Raw genomic sequence first — 21,142 nt, 5'->3', positions numbered from 1 at the left:
GTTTGAAATTAGGCAAGTTTTTCTCTAAATTGAGTATGTGACGCCTCCTTGGGTGTCAGCATATTTGAGTTTTAGAATTGTACATAAAAGTATAAATTTTGTTTTACTTACATCCATAAAGTAGCTATCAATAAAGACTTGTATATTTCAAAGCGCTGCACACCACAAAGTTAGGGAGGTTCTGTGTTAATTTGCACATCTCAAGAGAAACTAGTTGGACAATTGTAATCTTGTTTCTTTGTCATGCGTCCAAACAGGTTTGTCGCCAAAAAGGAAATCAAACCTTGTTCTCGTTATTAGGTTGACATTTTCCCAAACAAATCCCACTGATTACGCTTTGCTTTTGTACATCGGAAATCCTCCAAAACCAAGCAATGATGACTTCATACTTTTAACCATCAATGACGGTCAGCTTATTTTTGAGTAAGTTCTAGTTTGTGGTGATGCGCGGTGTGGGGGAGTGAAAACAAACTTTTCACAATATCGCAAAAAGTAGTGGTTGATTGCAAATGAATGCGTATCCAACTTTGTCATTTGATTTATGTGTTTTTCTTGTCATCTAATCTGCATTCGGCATGAATAAATGTTCTGATTGTGAAATGGGTGGATAACCACCTTCTTTTGCTATAATTTGTTAATTCTCAAGAGCAAACATAATTCCTGGTATTTTGTTTGCTTTCTAGCTTTCAATGCGTGTTGTGTTGAACATGATTAACCAAAAAGAAATGTTATTGAAGGTTTGACCTTGGGCACGGTGCCGGGATTGTAGTGATGCCAGTTGTTCCTTTAGCGTCACAAGTAAACCACCTGGTAATAAACCGGATGGACAAAGAGGTGAATTTGACCTTGAATGGACAGGTAGGTGCTCTTGACATGGTTGAAACAGATGATTCCAAAACGTAGTCCAACGTTTTATGTTTTGTAGGTAGCCAGTGGAACATCTCCGGGCTACTACAAAGACTTAAATATTCCCCAGGATGCAGCAATGATCGTTGGCGGATTTAACAACGACCAGCTTTCGGACATAGACTATGACGATATGCAAACCATGGGCGCGTTTAAGGGGATGATATTTGAATTCAAGATGAAAACTTTCCCGCGCACAAAAATCTGCAATGGAAATCACCAGGAGGGGACAAAAATAGTCAGTTTGTTAAACTTTGATGGTAAGTTTGTCAAATTGTTGCACTTGTGGGACCGTTCCTAGAAAATGCGGGGCTTGTTGGTCCTTTATTATAAACAGTTTTTTAAATTGGCTCAATAAAACGTTGCAAGTTCATGGCCTTGATTCGTCACTTATTCCCGCATTTGCAGGTGTACTGGAGGGCCGAGGAGTAACAGGTGCCGACCCTGTGGTTACATGCAACTCTAATCCATGCCAAAACAACGCTAAATGCCAAACAAAACGACATGGTTTTAAGTGCGTGTGCAGTGGACCGTGGAAAGGTACTTTTTGCGAGGAGCCGCGGGATGGTTGTGATGAAATTGAATGTCGTAATGGTGGAACGTGCGTTATTGTTGGATCATCTTGGCGATGCGATTGTAGTCTTGGTTGGTTTGGAGCAAATTGCCAAAAAGTAAGTTTGCATTTCTTAGAATAATAAAAATAGTGCAAATCTTTCGGTCAAAACTCTTGCTGTAGTTTGCAAGTACTTCAATTGATCATTTAAACAAATGCCATTTTTTATTGTATTTCGGTTTGAATTCTTGTCCAAAGGCAATTTCAATCGGCGACCCCTCCTTTGACGGATATTCATGGATGAAATTGAGTTCTTTGAATCTAAGACGCGAAACAGATGTAAGATTACAGTTCAAGAAATTTGGTGGCGGAAATGCTCTACTATTCTACACTGACAATGAACACATGCAGTGAGTATTTGACCGCAAACTTATATTAAAAGTGTCTTGTAAAAAAACTAACTTCGACGTGTGATTTAACCACTTGTAAGATTTTAACCTGCGCTGGGATTATAACAAAAACGTTTGTGCAAAGGAGCAACTGTGATTTTATGAGCATATCTATAATCGAAAATCACCTTTATCTTCGAATCAGTCTTGGTCACGGTTCGATGCTTTCCTTGCGTCACAATTTACGCATTGACACAGACATTTGGCACGAGGTGACTAAAAGTGCACTCCGACTGTCGGTTTTTACATGTTTTATTGCATTTAGTTGCACGCGCGAAGAGTAAAACACGAGGGACAAATCAACGTATGGAAATTGGGAAAAGAGAATGCAGGTAAAAAGTTATTCATATCTTTAATGTGTTCACGGGAAACTAATCACAACCGTTCGTACTGGTGGTCAGATTTTGCCGCGATTGGAAAAGCCAGTAGGAATCAGGTGTCTCTTGATGTTTCGCCGCGCTTTTACATCGGGGGTTTACCCAAAATCGGGATGATTGATGAACGGGCAACTGGCGAACCAGCTGTCGGATTTCAGGGTTTGTGTGACTGAAGTAACAGCATTTTTGTGACTCATAACTTTTTGTTAAAAAAAAAGTTTAGTATGTTAATGGTATTTAAAACCACCATAGCTGTATCACATCAATAAATATAATAATAAAAGTGACCGGAGCTTGTCGCTTTGTTCCACTGTAATAACAAAAAAATTTACATTTTTTCTTAGGCTGCATTCGCAGATTGTCAGTCAACAATCAGTCATACCAACTAACTCACTACCCAAACACGAACAAGACCAAGCGTGACGTAAATGGTAACATAATACATATGAGTGGTGGACGTATTACCAGCTGTGATGGTTCGTCGTGTGGAATTGATACCTGTGGTAACAAGGGTATATGTGAAGAAACACGTAATAGCTGTAAGTTGCAAGATTAGGTTTATGCCTGAAGAAGCGAGATAAAACTCGCGAAAGCTCGTGCTATAATAAAGTTATTTACCAGTCAGTCTCTTACAAAAACAGTGCACCCGCAAGCATTATAGGCATAGACCAGAGACTGACACGGCAAATTAAAAAAAATAAGATTAGGTTTACTTAGTGCTGTTCATTGGCGTGGATAGGAGGGACGAAAGTGCTAATGGCACCTCCCAAATATCCGAGGTCGAATTTGTTTTAAATGTATAATGTGTGCCCCTAAATTATATTAAAATATTTTGCCATTACCACGTCTAAAGTTGTTTACTCTTTTGCGGGTGATGATTTAGCCAACGACCGTTAATCGCTTATACCCAAAAGTTCTTCCCCATCCGAAATTTTGGAATGACTATGCCAGGGGTCCTGTGGTTTTTAATCGCAAAACTCTTTGGTACACGCGCATTTTTTTTTCAAAAGTGGTTATATGTTACGTCGTTAAGCAATTCTAATACGGTTGACCGTTCTGTCGTTAACTTAATCCACAAAACTTAAATTTGTATTTGTGTTAAAATACAGTTCAATGCAATTGCATTGCGGATTGGTCAGGCCCAAGATGCGAGACCTATTTACCATGCACGTCTTTATGTCAAAATAACGCAACTTGTGTTCCTGGATCCAACATAGCATCGGCTAAATGCATGTGTGAGTGGAGATGGCAAGGGTATTTTTGTGACACCAAATCTGATGTCAATCTCCTCAACAAAGCTATTCTCTTGAGACAAGATTCTACTGCCACGTAAGGCATCATTGTTTTTATTTATCGCTTTTTGCTTGTTTACTGTATTTTCTAGATTTGATTTGAACTCGTTCCCGACCAACGTTTTGTATAATAAGATGTCGTTTGAGTTAAAGACGTCCTCATTGGATGGCATGATCACGTGGTTAGGAAGGGGGTGGTCATCGGAAGATGATTACATTGCAATTGGTTTAGACAAGGGCAAAATCAAGGTGCTATGTTTGTCCACAATATCTTTGAGCGAGAGTTAATGATTTGTTTTTTTTTGTATTATTAAGTTTGGTTGTTGATAAGCATAGGTTAGTTATTTTGTAGTTGTATTTGAGTATCATTTTCATATATGTTGGGTAAATGTAGGTTGCGGTTCAGCTGGGACCTTCGTTTGATCAAAGAGTTGTTGCAAGAAGTCAAAATGTATTTAGCGACAACTCCTGGCACACAGTGAAACTAGATAGAGTTGGGCAACATACAACTATATTGATAGACGGCCTTGAAGAAATTAAGTTTGTGTTAAAGGTAAAGTACCAAACATGTACACATTTCCTTTAACAAATCACGGCCAATGGGTTTCATATTACAGGGTGAATACCAGGAGTTAAATAAAGCCACCAAACTCTTCATCGGCAATTTCGGTCGTCAGGTGTCAGTGTCGAGCCGATCTTTTGGTTTGTTCCATGCACCATTTAAAGGCTGCCTCAACAACCTTCGTATTGAACAAAAATATTTGAGTTGGGAGGAAGCGACAGTCACCGAAAACCTTCTTCCTTGTCGGTGATGGACTTGATGACAAATTTGCTCGATGTGTATCCATCATATAAATATACAGGGCTGTCCACAGTCACATCGTGGTTATTACTAAGATCTGTACTTATTTTTTCATTAAAACGGATTATCAGTGATTTACTGAAATTATCTCTGTTCGCCTCGTAAAAGGTCATCATTTTATTAACTTCATTCAGCATTCTCCAAAATAGTCTAATGTTTCTGAAGTAAATTTCGAGCATCAAAGTGCAGCATTATTACTTTTTGGTTGTGTCCGGTGGTAACCCATTATATTTGGGAGAGGCCTTTATACGACATTTGTATTTGGTTTCGATATGTCTGCTAAAACTTGTTTTTTTACTTTACGAAATTTTGGCACAATTGATAGCTAAAGACATCGTTCCGCTGTTCGCTGTGTGGTACTGGTGTGAGATACTTCTTGCATACACGTTGTATGGCTTTCATTGAGCAGCTTCGTACTGACTCTGTGTTATTTGTTTTTTTGTTATCATTTTTCAGTTTAGAATCATTTTCTCATTGTTTTCTTTTTAGGCAAAATCAGTAACGATTTTGCATAGGCATTTAAAAAAAACTCAAAACAAAAAATAAATGGAACTATATATGTGATGCACATTCATAAGTATCACTACTACTATCTGTTTTGGCCATTCGGTCGACGGGATTGCCAGTATAAACCATGTGTGGAATTCTTTGTTGGTTGCTTTTGTGTAGGGACATTTAATACTTGTAAGGCGTTGTTTCAAATAACAAGGAGTGGCCTTTGTGTTTGCTTGTAAACGGCGCTACCGGTGTAGGTTTACTGATATGTCACAGGGATTTTGATAAGGACGACCGAGAAAGCATGTTATGGCAGGGTTCTGGAATAGTTTACTATGCACATTGCAAGAGCTGTATCAGTTGTATATATGTGCATATTATGTATCCTACATTATTTACAACGCTGCAAATAATATTTTAATACCGCTGCAGCAGGAAAATGTTATCCCAACTAGGCAATATACACCTGTGATAGAACTGCAGTATAATAAAAAATTAAAGCAGTTTTTTGTGTGTGCTAAAACAAGTTTAGGCTAAGGACTTGCACAATGAGCGTTGCAGGCTCACACGCTCGTCCTAAGTGGCGTGGAACACCGCGACCAACTTCCCCCGACCGTTTATCATGGGACACTCTCCAAACATCAACAGAGTAAGTGCGTTTTTTTGAATAGATGAGGGCAATATCAAAAATTGTGTTGACCCTTACATTCGACTTACACAAATACGTTTTTTACTATAATGTCAATAATGGTTGTCACAGACTATGATGGTTTTTAAAGTATAACTAAGTAATAAAATACAATTAACAAGCGAATATGGTAACAACCACCTTCTCAAAACGAAAGTACGTAAAGCTGGCTTTAAAGCTTTGCTACCACTAATAAACCACCATCTTGAAACCAGGGGACGATTCGCCCCAATCTCCTCTACCTGAATCCAATCCGTCTTGAAACAAAGAACCACAAACTTTTCTCAACAACTTTCAGGAGCAATAAGTCGGGTTTCTGGCAACCGAAGGCGAGCAACATCAAGCACAGACACACAACAGTCAGTGGATGGATGTGCATACCACGAAGCGTTGTCATGGCAACCACACTTAACCAGCGTCACGTGGACAGGCTACGCAGCGGTTCGCTGACGACCATTCGCGACGTGATCGCAGAGAAGCGAGGTCGAGCAGAAATGATGTCATCCCGAAACCCACATCATCGTTCAAAATCGAGCCAGTCATGTAACTCCATTAGAAGCATTTAACATGCAATCTTACCTGTTTATGTGGTAATCTTACCCAACACGAGTAATATTAAATGTTTCTCAGGTCGAAAGACGCGACCAACACGTCAAGTTCCCAAGAAAGATTATTATGAGAATTTATTGGAAGAAAATCTAACCAACATAAAGGCGTTGGTGCAACGAATAGGACCGTTTGCCCCAGAAAGGTGGTTGTAAAATATATTCCGTCAATATTCTTGTAGCATAATAGTATGGTGGGTAATAAGATATTGTTCTTGTAGATACAAAGTAGTGCCGGTCAATAAAGCGGACGTAGATTACGAAGAAGATTGTGCTAGAAGGTAACATTGGGAATGGCTTATGTACTAGGCCGGTCCTGAAAGATTTGGTAAAAATAATGCGGGGCCTGATAAATACCTGTATTTCATTAGAAAAGTCATCACAATTTTTCTTGTGGTCTTCGTGACAAACTGTAGGATTTTAAGGGCGGTGTCCGATTCGGTGCAATCGGTCAAACGATTGGACCTGCATTTGTATAGCGTATATATCCAAGTTACGTTGCATGTAATGGTTTATCTTCAGAAACGAACCATCTCGGAATGTTCGAGAAATAACCAACGTGGAGAGGGCATTACCCAACTGGAAACACGGATTCGTTCCTGCCTCAACGGATCTCACTTACTTCAAACAGGATAATTACATAGAAGATGCGGAGGTTTTGATATTTCTTTTTGAAAACACGTGATCACTTTTGACAATCATAAAATTCCTCTAACCTTTTTTTGAAATTTATCCGATGAAAAATACATCGTTATGCATAGTGCCGATTCGAGAAAATGCAGATTTTTTGTTTTTATGATAAACTGCGGGACCTCCTTGTAAGTGCTGGACTCGATTTGGCCAAATTGGTCAAATGTTCCCGAGGTCGGCCAAATTGTTGTTATGGAACAATGTTGCGTCTCAGATCGGCAAGAAAACACGATGTCACGTGAGACCTTTCACAGCGGATTCCACGCTTCGTTCCCAGAGCGACAAAGCTAGCGAGGCGGCGTTTCTTCCCGCCACAACCTCGACGTCTTCACTAACATCAAAACGTAAAGTGTTTATTAACCATTAAAGTGGCAGATTGTTTTTTAAAAGTTTGCCTTTATGCCATAATCGATTTATGCTTAATTTGTGGCAAGATTGGTAAAAAATCTGCCATTTTTGAAAAGTTATGATGTCACAAAACCCAATTTTAACGTCACAAAAGCCAAAAAACTTGCATATCGCGATAAAAACTAGTTAAACCATTGTGTTTGCGATAACTATTTCGTTTTCATATTGATTTGACAGCTCGTAAGACGGAATGCGAACGACGTCGGTTTAAATGGGAGAACGACCCGGAAGCGAGAGCTCTTCTTCCTGCTTATCCACGTCGTGTTGTTAGGAACCGACTCCACGTTGACCATATGACCCTGCACGGACCAAGAAGGTAGAAAGTATTTAGCACTTATCGACAATTTGTGTACACATGTGGTTTACTGAACTGTTACATTTTCAAGCATTAAGAAGTGAAAGTGAAAGTGTTTTGAATAATTGAATAAATGTAAAAGCTTAGGATTTTGGGACATAATTGTTGATATATGTTCTAAATACTTACAAATAAGTACGTATTTCGTGATTACAATTGATTTTGGTCATGATGTTTGGAAACGGTATACTTTTATATTGCGTAATTAAGTTGTGTTTTTTCACCGATATGAGTTACAGGACGTTTTTTAGAGTTCGACCATTTCTCTGCACAGGCCGATTATGACCCCGACAAGTGAATGGTTTCCTCTTTCATTTAATGCCGAAATCCGCGGGAAGTTGGTCCGGTTAAAAAGCGACATGTACGGCTATCAAAGCATTGCTGAATATACAGAGTTATGTAAATCTCTCGAAGACGGCATGGTGATCATAGAGCAACCTATTCACGTCGGTGATAGGTTTAAGGTAAGTGCTTAGTGTTTTAAGCTGTGTGCTGGGTTGATTATTTATACCTAATTAATTAACTGTATAAAATTTATATTCGTCAATTTATTTTCAAATAACTGATAAATCGATATTGGGTTTAGCTGCATTCGTGTAAATTGGTAAATACTTTTCTTGACAAAGGATTGTATAAATCAGGCTTTACTGATTATAAATAAACCTTATGCAGATAAAAGTCCTTGCTACAGACTTCAGAAAAGATTTGTTTTGTGTGTCAGTCAACACACTGTCACCTGTAAACGCCGAGACTGTCAGTTCTCTACCAAGAAACAGACTACATGCAACGCCATCTAGCGGTTGGAAGTATTCCGATGAAATTAGAGGAGCAAAACCAAATGACGAGATTTTGTTAACTTGCGATGCTCTGGTTAGAAGCATGCAGTTGTGGTATATATTTAACCAAAGTATCTCCATTTTATCGTCAGGGTAGAATAAAATGTTCGATAAATGACAAAGATCCGCTGGTAGCAATTCAGCTTGATGACGCAACGCCACGTCACATTGCCGTTTGTCTTGGTCTTGGAGTCACAAAAGTCCAACTACTTGGTGAGTAATCAGCAAAAACAAAGAATATGCTTAAACTACAGTCTAGCAGCAGATGCATGAGACATTTTGGAAAGTGTAGCCCTTAGCCGGTATGATTATGTGAGGATATTATTCTCAGCTTACTGATTGTAATTGGAAAAATGTGAGACATTTTATTTAAAATAATTAAAAAAAATCGGAAAAAGTTTTGCTTCAAAGTCATCATAAAGCGCAAAAACGTTTCAATGCACACACATCAGGGCATTGTCATCGCGTGGTAGGCTACCAAAATACAATGCTTACAAAGGATTTTTGAAGGTGGAATGAGAAACTGCATTGAACTTGTCAAACCCCAAAACGCGTACGAAATAGTTCCCGGAGTGCGGATTCAAGCTGACCTACCGTCGCCGTTCTTCGATTACAATCCAGAAAACGAATCGTGTTCGTTCTGCAACAACCAGAGCATCAACAATGACAATGGAGGAATGACGTGGAACTTTGCGTTGCCTTATGCATGCGATCATGTTAAAATTTGCGAAACTTGTCGACAAAGGGTTGAATGCAAATTGTGTCGCGCTCCGCTTTGCTGGGCGTCTTGTCCACTTTGTGACACACGTCTACAGTCTTACTAATACATGTTCGTAAAAAACCTTACGTGTTAATTAGTCAACACGTTCAAAATACTTAAAGCGCGTTTTCGAGAATATAAATGCCACAGCTGAATGGCTAACTATCATGACGTATTTGTCTATATTTTTACACAAGTAGTTCCAAAATACCGCAGAGGAGCCGAGCAGATGCATCAAAAAAATATTACTTTACAACAGTTATGCTTATCTTCCCCAATGGTATAAAGCATTTCTTCACACAAAACACCGAAATGGATGCGTCTTTTTTATTTACCACATTGCCGACATGAAATTCAAGCAAAAGTAAGTTAACTACTCACTCTCCAAACTATGCAATAGCAAAATTGACACATGCTATACTGCACCAAGAGAATTTAACTCCCGTGAGGTCTTTCATCAAGATTAGAAATGGATTAAATAATCAAACTGTTTCTTTCAATAAGCTGCAGAATCAAGTATTTTGCTTGTATTCCTTTTCTTTGAAAAACTGCAAAATAGCGAATAATATTGATAAATGCATATTACGAAATTGGGGCAAAAAATTTAGAAAAAAAAACTAAGAGAAAATGTGTTTCTAAAGCCACGTGCCGAATGATTCAGGTGAGCCAAATTTTTACGATTAACCTTGAAAGTTTTGTGCACTGACCTTTCGGATTAACACACAACATTTTCCAAACTGATCCAAGAAATGCAAGTGCTGTGAAATCCACTGCGGCAACTTTTTGTGGACTTGAGGTTTGTGAAAGCGTTTATCCAGCAACAATATACAGGAATAATCATTTCTGGATCGACAAAAACATTATTCGTGAGATTTACAGCTCCACTGTGTACACTCTGATCACATTTTGCTGGTTGATGTGAAAATGAACGAACCTGTGTCTTATAGCGCGACCAATGGACTGGTTCACAGCTTTCATGCAAAGGTCTTCATAGTGTGCCTGGCCCGCAGTTCGACCGTCCTTGTCGTTCGGCTGCGGTAGAAAGTTTCATTAACAAAATAAAGAGGGTCATTTGGTAATGTACAACAGAACTTCCCAATCCCCTTTCAGTTGCTTAATAAAATTCCGCGACGCTACGTGTTAGACAGTCGTCTATTTTTTTTAGATATTTCATTCGTGACTTTTGGTCGGGAAAGCCCCAATTTACAACATAAACAATTTTATCTAAAATTAAAACAAAATTTTTTTCTTTATTTTACCCAATTTAGTTTTAAAAGCTTTTCACAACCCGCAAGCAAAAATATTAAACGCGGTTTTATGACGTCACGTGTCTTTATGTTTAATAATTGTGAATAACACCCGTATGATTTCAATATCCACCATGTTTTTGTTCAAGAAATAAATTTTTTGCTTCAGTTCAGGGGAATGAAGATTAGGATAAGGCAACCCAACCATAACCACACACCGTCCCAAGCCATCAGAAAAATTTATTCCCTCGCTCATTTTCCCGCCAACCACACAAAGCAAGATGGCGCCTGTGAGCAAATCACCGAGATGTTACATTTCTCAAGTAAAAAAAACACTAAAATATATGTTGCTCAAAACACCAAGGAAAGAAGATTAGCAACAAAAAACTAACCAGTAAGTTTGGTGTCAGAATTTACGTTGCGTTTTATACATTTCGAATATTCGTTCAAAACTTGTTCAACTTGGTCAGATTTCTTTGGTTCCCGAAAAATCTGTGAACATTCGTATCGACATTTTTACGAATTTTTGGGTGCAAAATACCTGGAGTTGAGGAGTCTAAATAGGAAAGCCAAAGCAAAAATGCTATTGATCATATTAAGTTAGTAAATCAATGTTATGAAACTAACAGAAGTTTCAAATTGCAGTCAGCTGATATATTTGCAATCATGAAAAATCGATTTCGCCTGCACGGGCATCCTCAGTTTCTTATTCAAATACAAATGATTCTAAAGAAAAAATTAAGGAACCAGTCTCATTAAGTTTCGTTTCGAACTCTTACTGGGTTCATCATCAGTACTAAAGTGAACTGCAAAGCTTCAAGATAAAAAGTCTGCAAGCAGTTCACTTTATGATCAATAGCATTTTAGCTTTGGCTTTACGATTTTTTTAAACCATTTTTCATACCCTTTTCTTAGTTCCAATTTTGTCGAGTAATCCTGCTTGTTGCCATCGTTTGTAAACCAAAGCTTCGTAATCATAAGAAGTGAAAAAACAAACGATTCCACCAGGTATTAGGTTGCTGACATTTAACAGCGTTCTGCCGACTTCGTCTATCTACAAATGACAGTTTGAACAAATTGTAGTCAATTAGTAACAAAATGACCAGGAAATCGTTCCAAATAAAATTGAAAGTTTCAAAGGAATGCCAAATCCCGTTGCAAAAGATTAAAAAAAAATGCTGCAAAAAGTCAATCGTTGCCCACCATTTTTGTATTTGCTCTCTTTTCGTAGTTGAACTCGAAAACCTCGCCGCACGGACCACTAGACAGCGCTATTGGGAGCAACTGCTTTGCACCGTCAATCACGTGGCCGCAAGAAAACTCAACGATGCGTGACAGATGGTGAGAGTTATCGGAATGGGCGAGGAGCTGATCAATGAGGCAGGATGAAGGCCGCATCGTACCACCAGCAACGATCAATGAACGACATTTCTGCACAAGACGTAATTACGCACGCAAATGTATTGTGCACATTTGGACCATTGCAAAGTGTATTGGCATTCATTATTTTGGGGTTAACTGTAAGTTGATCAATTGTATGACCATAAAACAACACAGTTAAATGGATATAAAATATTTTTATCGGCATTAAAATGAGGGACATGAACCAACATTTCACAAAACTTCCAGGCAAATAACTTACGTCCAAAACGTCTTTGAATTGTTCCGAGGGATTAAGAAGCAAAAATTTCAAACTTCGTTCTTTATCTGTGGTCGTCACAGCAACCCGACCAGTCAGACTTGATGACGTCATTGAGGCGAAGAACGATTCAATATGCATGAGAGGTGATCGCATTGTGACATTTTCTGGTTTAGAGGCATCTTTATCTGCAGCATTACCTGTAAGAGATAAATATGCATCATCACATTCAAAGGGAAATCGTAAAAAGCTAATCTATAATTGTGCAATTTATCAAGCCTGTGTTTGTTGTGTGACTATGTATGTATTTCAATGTTTTCCTTCCTAGACTGGTTTCTAAATTTTGACAGAATTTATCCCTTTACAGAGCATTGTCATCCACCAGCGACACCAATTTATAAGAGTGGGAAGTTGATAATTTGAAACAGAACGCTTCATACTATTATACTTTTCTTCCTACTTATTTTGTTTTATTTATTCTTTATTTGTTTCTGTTCGGTGTAAGTTGTTCGTTGTAATTACTGGATGCTTCATATTTGGTTACGGAAACCATAACACATTTACAGTCAAGACGAGAAGTAAAAATTTATCTTCTAAAGAAAAGAAATTTTCTTACTTTCATTCATGTTGCTTAAAAATGTGGAAAGTGAAGACTTCTTTTCAACAACAGTGTTTTCATACTTTTCCACAAACCCGGTAAGTTTTTTGGCAATTTGGCTTCTCTGACAATATCTCAACAACTGAAAGTAATACGCATATATTTATTAATATCCCGTGGAACAAGAAAAATCCCCCCCTGTTAAACAAATCTTACCTTAAAAAAATTAACGTTGTCTAACGACGATTGAAATAGAAAATCATTGACAGTAAATAAACTTTCGTTCTGCCTTGAATTTTCTTGAAGAACAAAAATAATATCATCAATAGTTTTAAATTTTAGTTTTAATGTCCGGAATGTTTTTGCGACCGCATTATATGAATTATTAACGGTGTTCGCATCAACTGTGCCAACGTACATTCGAATACCTTCAGTCATTGTTCGACTGAATCGGAACCTCATATTTTATGACGTCACAATTTTTTACAATGACCGTCAAAATCACATTTTAAAAAAATCTTAGGTTTGTATTTTGGTGACAAGAAATAATTACTCAATGTCAGCAACTGATTGAAGATCACCATTGAAAGTTTCTAGTAAAAATATATAGGCCAAAGTCTTAATTTAATTGGAGAAAATCATTGTATGCTTTTTATGTGTCCCAAAATTGTGGCTAATATTACTGTATTCAAGAATATTTAGCGTCTTGTGTCGATCCTATAACGGCTAGTAAGGTAAGATTAAATTGTTGAAACCTGATTTTATTGTGACCGAATCTCTTAAATGCTGAAGAACGAAGATCAACTGCTTCACATAATAAAGATTTTTCGCTTTGAGTCGCTTTATGAACTTTTTTTGATACTGAGAAAGTTGGTTGTGTGCTTGACATAACTGGTCCCGAGTGATCTGTTAAACAAAGGATTTATCAAAAACAACACAAACTAGAAGGTGGTTCTGGTTGTAAATTATTTCTGAGAAAATACTGGCATTTTTGCCTGGTAAAAGGTACCACCTTAACTGAATGCATTGAATTCATGGCATCAATAAGGTTGTGAGCTTCATCTATAATGATCACAGAATCTTTAAGATTAAGTCCTGAAGCTTCTCTCGTTGATTGGTGAAGAAGTGTTTGGTATGGAAGAACCACCAGTTGGGAAAATGGTATCGCACGTCTAAAAAGTGGTAACCAGCATAAGTGGTAATGTTCTATATTAGGATTTAAAAATAGTTTGGTTCTAAACATTTTTATGCACAAATTATTGTGAGATTTGTACTAGCACTAACAAACAAAAACATATTGATAAAACTAGTTTGCATTTTGCAATTGGCAGTAAAATATTTCTATCATGAATTAGAGATGTTGTATAAATTGTTTGTAAAAATTGTGTGGTGGTTTAAAAGCATATTATAATTTTCCATGTTTTCCATCTTGGACGACTTATCTACCTTGAAGCGTAATAAGGACAAGCTTCAAGACTTTTTCCTTGTTTCACCAATTCCTCAATTTCTGTTACTTTGGATATAATCTGATTGCTAAGTTGCGATCCCCCTGCATGGTTGCTATAGTAGCAACAAGTTGCTGTGGAAGCGGAAGATTTCTTTTTTTTCTTAGGTGCCTCCATATCTATTCAAGGTAAAGGACTGCATAAAAAAATCTCAATATAACTGAATTTTTGGCCCGAAACCCCTGATGAAGTCTTGCCACATTGTGGATAAAACATTAAGATTTGTACTAAAAAGTAAGTTATACAGAGAATTACATTAAACCTGGCAGCAACAGGAGCACAATGTTTTAAAAATACTTGTGAGGTCAAGTACAATAACTGGCAATTAAAAACTGAGTGATAAAAATGTTGCTTGTCAATCAATAGTTCAAGTTCACCTGTTTCCTGACTTTTGTTAGCATTTTTCTGCATTTCCAAACATCGTTCATTCACCTTAAAAAAGTTTTTCCTAATTTACAATTTTTCATACATCAACAAAACAATAACAATTGAGATACATGCACAGTTATCACAAATAAACTGGTTCATACAAAACTTATGTCTTACCAACTGCAAAGATCTTAGTTTTCTCACGGATTCATTAATGCATAAAGAATTTCGAGATCCCAGTGTCACCATGGTAACCTGAAATGGTTCACTCCCATTTTCATCATTGAGAGGTTTTCCGAATGGTGATTTTTGTAATTCATGCACAAACTGTGTTAGTTGTGAGTGCGTTCTGCTGCAAAAATAGACCTGAAATAAAAAAGAAACTCAGATGTTTTTACAGTCAACTAGATTACCTATTTTTTGGCCTGATGCTGTTTGGAAACGTGCCACATCATTATTTAAATAAATCAATAGTATTTTGGTTTTTTATCAACAAATCAACGCTGACAAACATGTCAGTCACACAAGAAGTTAAACAAAAACAGTCACCCTACTCTTGTCACATGACTTTCTTCCTCTTCTTGCTCCTGCTTTTCATCACCACTCTCATAATCCACTGGGATTAAATGATCCACATCCTCATCTGTTTGCAAACCTAAAATGAACCAGAAACTTAACAAATATCGAATGCATTTGCAGTAAAATATGAATTTCCGCAACAGCAAAATCAGTTATTTTTTCAGTGTTTGCCTTGTTTGGAAAATATATTTTGGGTTATAGTGATGCAAAATTTAACAGACTGTAAAGCAATATACATTTAAAAAGACATAAAGAGCAAAAACCTGAACTTGATTTAGGGTCTAAGTGGTTTTCTATTTCTCTTTTGGCTTTTTCAATTAATGCCAGGGTTTCATCATGGGAATTTTTTCTCTGCATAAAGTTGAACAAATTTGAACATGTTTATTACAAAAGTTGAATGAACATTACAAGAAACACTGATGACAAAATACCACACAAATGACCAATTACCTAATTTAGTATTACCTTGCGTTTATAGCTTCTAGGTTTTGGAATTACATCCACCACTTCAGTTTCACTTCGAATAGCTTTCAGTTTGTTTTTGTATTTATTCCGTTTTTCAGCTTCAGTTCTTGCCTTGTTGGATTCAATTCGGATTGACTGATTATTAGCGAATTCCTCAATCCAATCAATGTGATCATCTGTTTTCGAGCCCTATAATAAAACATACAGTGAACTTGCCAGAAGATTATGACTTGTAAACATGTGCAACAAAGGCTGTTACCACCTTTTGCGAATCTAATAATCTTTGTAGTCTTTTCTCCTCTCTATTTTCATGGTCCCTTAGCCATGTGAGTGCGCCACAAATCAGAGATAAGGATTTTCCTGTTCCTGTAGCACAACATTGCACAGTTGTAAATATTGTGTTAATACAGTTTAAAATGACCGTGGTTTTGTTTGTATCAAAACAAACATAACAAACCTGTTGGACTTTCAAAAATCCCAATTTTTCTGTTCTCTATTGCTTCATACAATCTTTTCATAAAATCCACTTGTATGGAGTAGGGGTCAAATGGAAATGGGAATTCTTTTGGTGCCAAAAGATTTTCGTCATTTTCCATTTTGTATTATCGCGCTACAAGATACTTTGCAAAAATTAGAATTTTGTTCTGATCGCAGCTCGCAGCGAATTTCCCGCGAAACAGGGAAAGTCCCGGGAAAACAACATCATGCAAAAACAAAAAGAATACATATATTTAAAATGCGCTTATTTTTTTTGCTTCACAATCTTTAAACGTATCTGCAATACTTTTGCCAAATCTAGGATCTCTGTAGAAGTAAAAATTTTACAAAAAAAACACATTCCTTACAAGGTTCAAACACTGTATATTTTGCATGCATTCTCTTAACTTGCGTAATTGATTGTTTGGTGCTATACTTAAAATACTATTTTCTAAAAATGGAACAATATTATTATGATAAGCTTCTAATCAGAATGCTGTGCTTTCCGTTTTTTACTATGACGTAACAAACTCTCGAACCGCGTTGGTTCCAGTCCAGTGATCACACCTGTTATGAGCTTGACAAACTCGTTGCCGAATTAAAACGTCGTTGTACACTAGTTATTAATAGCCAAACTAAGTTTGTAATCAAAGTATCATGCAACTGAATGAGCTAGTGTCTTCTTCGCGCCAATTTGTGGATGAATTGGAGAAATACCGTTCACCATGGGAAAGCCAAACGCATTGGCATGCAAGAAAAACTTTTTTGCGTCACAACTGGGAATCAATGGAAGACAAGGAACGTTTAATATGCTTATCAACTGCCTGGGCAAACGTGCACTTCATGGAAAATCGGTGAGGTTTTATCTGTGCCTGGTGTTATTTTTGCAACATTGCTTTGCGAGTGCCTCTAAAAACCCATCGTAGGCATCACATGATTATGCATTCAATGCATAGCCTCAATGCCTACAAACCCCGGTCAATGAGACCAACCATGTCTACAATGCCCATAATGGGTTTTTACATGCACCGTTGCTTTGCCATAGTTTATTTCAAATTCATGTTAACATGTATGAAATCGTAATGAACAAGTTTCGCTTTTGCTTGTTATGTTTACTGTGGCATTTCATACCCAACCAAGATTGTAGTTTGGTCAAAAAATCACAATGATGACACATATTTAACAACACTCATTGTCAAGCATACCAGAAGTCAAACATTGCTTGTTAAAACAAATATTCCCACAGTGTAAGCTAAATCCAGGTATAACAACAAAAGTTATAAACTGGACAAATAACCTTAATTATTTCAACTTCATTTTGTGAATATGTTTTTCAGCTATCCACAGAAAGTAATGCTGCAGTTGCGAGAAATGGAGGAGGGCATGGACAGTGCATTGGAACTTCTAAGAGAGGCAGAAAAACAGGTGATGGGAAATTCCGGTGAGATTAAACAAAAGTATTAAACTGTTTGTTCCTAATTTATGAAAAATTGATTTTTATGGAAAAAATACAGCTATGTCAATACTTTTCAATTTTGCTACATTGTTAAAACAATGCTTTATTTACATCTCAGATATGACAGAGAAAAAATCAACCAATGTTTACAAAAACTTTCACAAAATGCCGCGGGGAATGATGCCTGTTATGTTTGTCAATGAACATTTAAATAAAGAAACTGTATCAGTTTCAGACTCCACAGAGTCTACTGACAATAAATACATTTCTGCACAAACAAAGCGTAATGATGGTGTAAATACTGAAACACCCCCTGAACCCTTGCCAAAGGTCCAGAAGACAGAGAAAGACATTAGTGTCCATGATGTTTTGTCATCTTTGAAAAATAAAATGGTTCCAGTCAAAAAACAAAAAGCAACTGAAGAATCATCTCAAATTAAAGCAAAAGCTGTAAAAAAGAATGTTGTGTACAAAGTCTTTAAAAACACCAATAAAAATCAGCCCATAAAAATGGCCTCTGCTCAGCCTGTGAAACATGCCTCTCATCTAAGTACCAAAGAAAAAAAAGATACACCCAAGTTGGATGTTGTGGAACCAAGTGAAGAACAAATCAGTGTTATTCATCAAATTTCCAACGTTTTGAAAGATGAACTTGGTGTAGTTCTTTCCAAAAGAAACCCTGTGGAACTTGTAAATAAAATTGCTAAAATTTGTGTGCCAATCTTCAGGTATGAAAATAGTGGTCTTTTATATTTTGGAAAGTTTTTATATGAAGTAAATTTTATAATTGTTTTGAAAATATGTGACTAATTCTCAATACAATTGCACTGATACGCTTTGAAAACTTCTTCACAAATATTGCTTACATGCAAATGCAATATTTTCAGATATTCTGTTTTAATGAAGCAAGACCTAAATTTGTTTCAAGCCTGGACAAGACAAGTTACATCAAATGTACAATTAAAAACTGGAATGCATGTTTGCGAAGTGTTTGTCAAAGATGTTTTTCTTGCTCATGGATATGGATCCAGCCAGGTTTGATATATGGATAAGTTAGACTCACATTTGTTATATTTGTTGTTATTTTATAGGAACAAGCTCAAAACTTTGCGATTGCTGGATGTGTAGATGTGCTCAAAACAAACTTTGAAATTGTCTGTGCAAAGCGTCAATTGTCCAGTAATGAACATTTGCAGCAGCTCGCAGTTACTAGTAACCCAATGGTTAAAGGTATTTTGTATTTGAAAAATTTATAGGGCGTCTTATGACAAAGTTTTCTTGCTTGGACAGATTTATTGCCTCCAATATGTTCCTTATGCAATCACGACGGGATTGACTCAGCAGCACATTTGTCTAAATTTGTTGTCAGAAAAAGACCAGGGGAAAATGCCATTGTCACAATTAACCAGTCAGCGCAATTCAACAACACTCAGTACGATTATAGATTTGAAAGTCCAGAAATATCTCAGGTGAATAGTAAAATGCAACTTATTTTCATTGCTCCCAATAACGGATGTTTACTGTGTAATCTAAAATTTCTGAATTTTGCCACAGCCCATTTGGAGATGTGCTGTAATTTTAAACCATCGTGAAGTAGCAGATGGATGTGGCCCCATACAAAAATCAGCAAAACTTGCAGCTGCGGAAAATGCTTTAAAATGTCTTCAAAAACAATTTCCCACAGTAATTGTGGAATCAATTAATCGTGGTGATGTGAACCAAGCTCTATCCAGAGATGATGTCATGAAAAGGTAAGATTGACTATAAACGTTTATCCACACTCCACCAATTTGTCAAAAATTTGGCACATATACGAAGAAACAAGGTTAACAAAAGGATAGCACATCAAAAAATGTAATGAACAAAAATCAACAAGACTACAATGATTTACAGTGACTACTCATATCACAGCCATCATAATTATGCATTTTTTTTAAAAAACTCACTCTTGTTGTGCGCAAAAACAAAAAAGTTTACTTCTTCATATGTTTCAGTCGACACATAACTGTAGTCATGATATAATGTAGTGTATGAAACTATTGGAATATCTGAAACAGCAGGTCACATAAAAATCGTATTCCTATTAGTTTGCTACCAGTTAGTGTTCATTGAAAGTATATGTGTACAACTCATACTTTGGTGTAAGTGATGATTTATCTATCTCAGGTGCAATTTTCACTTGCATGCACGTTAATTACCTTTAATCGATGAATACGAAAAACTTTGCCACTCTTAAAAATATACTGTAGTGTATGAAACTATTGGAATATCTGAAACAGCAGGTCACATAAAAATCCTATTCCTATTAGTTTACTACCAGTTAGTGTTCATTGAAAGTATATGTTTACAACTCATACTTAAGAGGATTGTTTGCAATATAATTCAATGTTTTGCAGTAATGGTTCAACCAAGACAAAAATTGGTGAGGATAATGTTGGCAACCAGCTGCTGAGAAAAATGGGTTGGTCTGGTTCTGGTGGTTTGGGAAAATCAGGTATTATGTGATTACATTGTTTTGGAGGTGTGTTTCGCATTAAGAATTTACAATAGCATGGTTATTTCTGTAATAGTAGATAACCCATACAATTAACACAATTAAAAACAAGGAACATTACAGGTGAAGGGAGGGCTGAGCCAGTGGAATGTCAAGAAACACATGGACGAGCAGGTCTAGGAAAGTTAGGCTCAGAAAAAAACTTTGTGTCCTTCGAAGATGCATCTCGTATTTTGAGGTATGGAACTGACTAATTCACTGCAAATATAAAACAGTTAGCTAGTTGGCTGAAAAGATCATTATCAGTCACTAAGTTGCACTTATGAGACCATACTGGCCAAATGCACCTCCTGTATCCTGCTGGTTATAATGTTTTTTTTTATGTATGTAACAGGCGTATATCTTATTGTTGTTTTTACAGGGAATATGTAGCAAAGGGTTCAACTGAGGAACTAACTTTTTCACCTGAACTAACCAACGATGAAAGAAAGAAGATCCACCTTATGGCACGAAAGTAGGGTCCCCATATAGTCAGCATTTGGTTTCATTAACGAGCATGTGTTTTTTCAGGTTTGGTCTCAGCAGCAAATCTTTTGGAAAAGGCGATACGCGCTATATGACGGTTTTTAAGAAGGTCGACGCGACCTATATTGTGGAGGAGCTTTGCGAAGCCGGGGGAAGCAAAAAGGGTCTTCATCTTATCTCGCCTGGCTCCCAACTATAATTTTATGTGTAAACTGTTATGTTCGCGTATGAGTATGTTTAATGGATTCCAAAGAGTTTTGTCAGCTTTTAGCAACACTGTCCAGATTTTATTTTGCCAAGCGGCCGTGTGTGTCTCATAGAAATCGCTATTTGTCTGTTTTTGGTGTAAGTGATGATTTATCTATGAACTGAATTTTCCTTTGAAAGGGTGGAAATTCTTGCCGCTAGCAATGTCAAGGGACCGGTGCGTTGTTCGCGACTATTGTTGCGTTGTTTTTCAATAAACCCGTTATTTTGTGAATTTTTGTACCGCGTCGCAGGATTTTAGGCAC

General features: G+C 36.9%; 4 protein-coding genes across 4 annotated transcripts; 3 read left to right on the top strand and 1 right to left on the bottom strand.

The window, feature by feature from the left end:
- Positions 1-243: 243 nt before the first annotated feature.
- On the top strand, positions 244-4,745 carry LOC145914510 (protein eyes shut homolog). Its single transcript, XM_083002332.1, has 14 exons — positions 244-257; positions 301-423; positions 738-858; positions 926-1,166; positions 1,315-1,577; positions 1,718-1,869; positions 1,994-2,120; positions 2,174-2,240; positions 2,310-2,444; positions 2,630-2,824; positions 3,395-3,614; positions 3,670-3,826; positions 3,972-4,130; positions 4,195-4,745. Exons 1-14 carry the CDS (start codon positions 244-246, stop codon positions 4,387-4,389), a joined length of 2,169 nt encoding a protein of 722 aa, XP_082858458.1. The 3' UTR covers positions 4,390-4,745.
- Positions 4,746-5,482: 737 nt separating this feature from the next.
- LOC145914509 (uncharacterized) lies at positions 5,483-9,340 on the top strand. Its single transcript, XM_083002331.1, has 11 exons — positions 5,483-5,583; positions 5,921-6,165; positions 6,253-6,373; positions 6,449-6,508; positions 6,750-6,882; positions 7,132-7,261; positions 7,503-7,641; positions 7,955-8,144; positions 8,353-8,550; positions 8,609-8,729; positions 9,027-9,340. Exons 1-11 carry the CDS (start codon positions 5,483-5,485, stop codon positions 9,338-9,340), a joined length of 1,752 nt encoding a protein of 583 aa, XP_082858457.1.
- Positions 9,341-9,700: 360 nt separating this feature from the next.
- On the bottom strand, positions 9,701-16,259 carry LOC145913170 (ATP-dependent DNA helicase DDX11-like). Its single transcript, XM_083000733.1, has 20 exons — positions 16,136-16,259; positions 15,941-16,044; positions 15,679-15,867; positions 15,477-15,564; positions 15,189-15,289; positions 14,812-15,000; positions 14,643-14,697; positions 14,207-14,384; positions 13,773-13,932; positions 13,516-13,666; positions 12,977-13,059; positions 12,779-12,902; positions 12,166-12,362; positions 11,727-11,954; positions 11,428-11,577; positions 10,916-11,015; positions 10,657-10,811; positions 10,211-10,308; positions 9,984-10,119; positions 9,701-9,824 (listed from the first exon to the last, which is right to left on the bottom strand). The coding sequence occupies exons 1-20, from the start codon at positions 16,194-16,196 to the stop codon at positions 9,789-9,791; spliced, it is 2,583 nt and encodes an 860-aa protein (XP_082856859.1). The 5' UTR covers positions 16,197-16,259; the 3' UTR covers positions 9,701-9,788.
- A 476-nt stretch (positions 16,260-16,735) lies between these two features.
- Positions 16,736-21,104, top strand: LOC145913653 (uncharacterized). The gene is made up of 11 exons (XM_083001385.1): positions 16,736-17,009; positions 17,493-17,596; positions 17,730-18,339; positions 18,499-18,646; positions 18,703-18,841; positions 18,902-19,080; positions 19,166-19,362; positions 20,008-20,105; positions 20,229-20,343; positions 20,527-20,619; positions 20,676-21,104. Exons 1-11 carry the CDS (start codon positions 16,813-16,815, stop codon positions 20,827-20,829), a joined length of 2,034 nt encoding a protein of 677 aa, XP_082857511.1. The 5' UTR covers positions 16,736-16,812; the 3' UTR covers positions 20,830-21,104.
- Positions 21,105-21,142: the final 38 nt, after the last annotated feature.

The sequence above is a fragment of the Ascidia mentula genome, chromosome 9, assembly GCF_947561715.1.
Source record: "Ascidia mentula chromosome 9, kaAscMent1.1, whole genome shotgun sequence".
Classification (NCBI taxonomy): domain Eukaryota; kingdom Metazoa; phylum Chordata; class Ascidiacea; order Phlebobranchia; family Ascidiidae; genus Ascidia; species Ascidia mentula.
The sequence above is the reverse complement of the archived record's forward strand: the minus strand, read 5'-3'. Positions and strand labels throughout refer to the sequence as shown.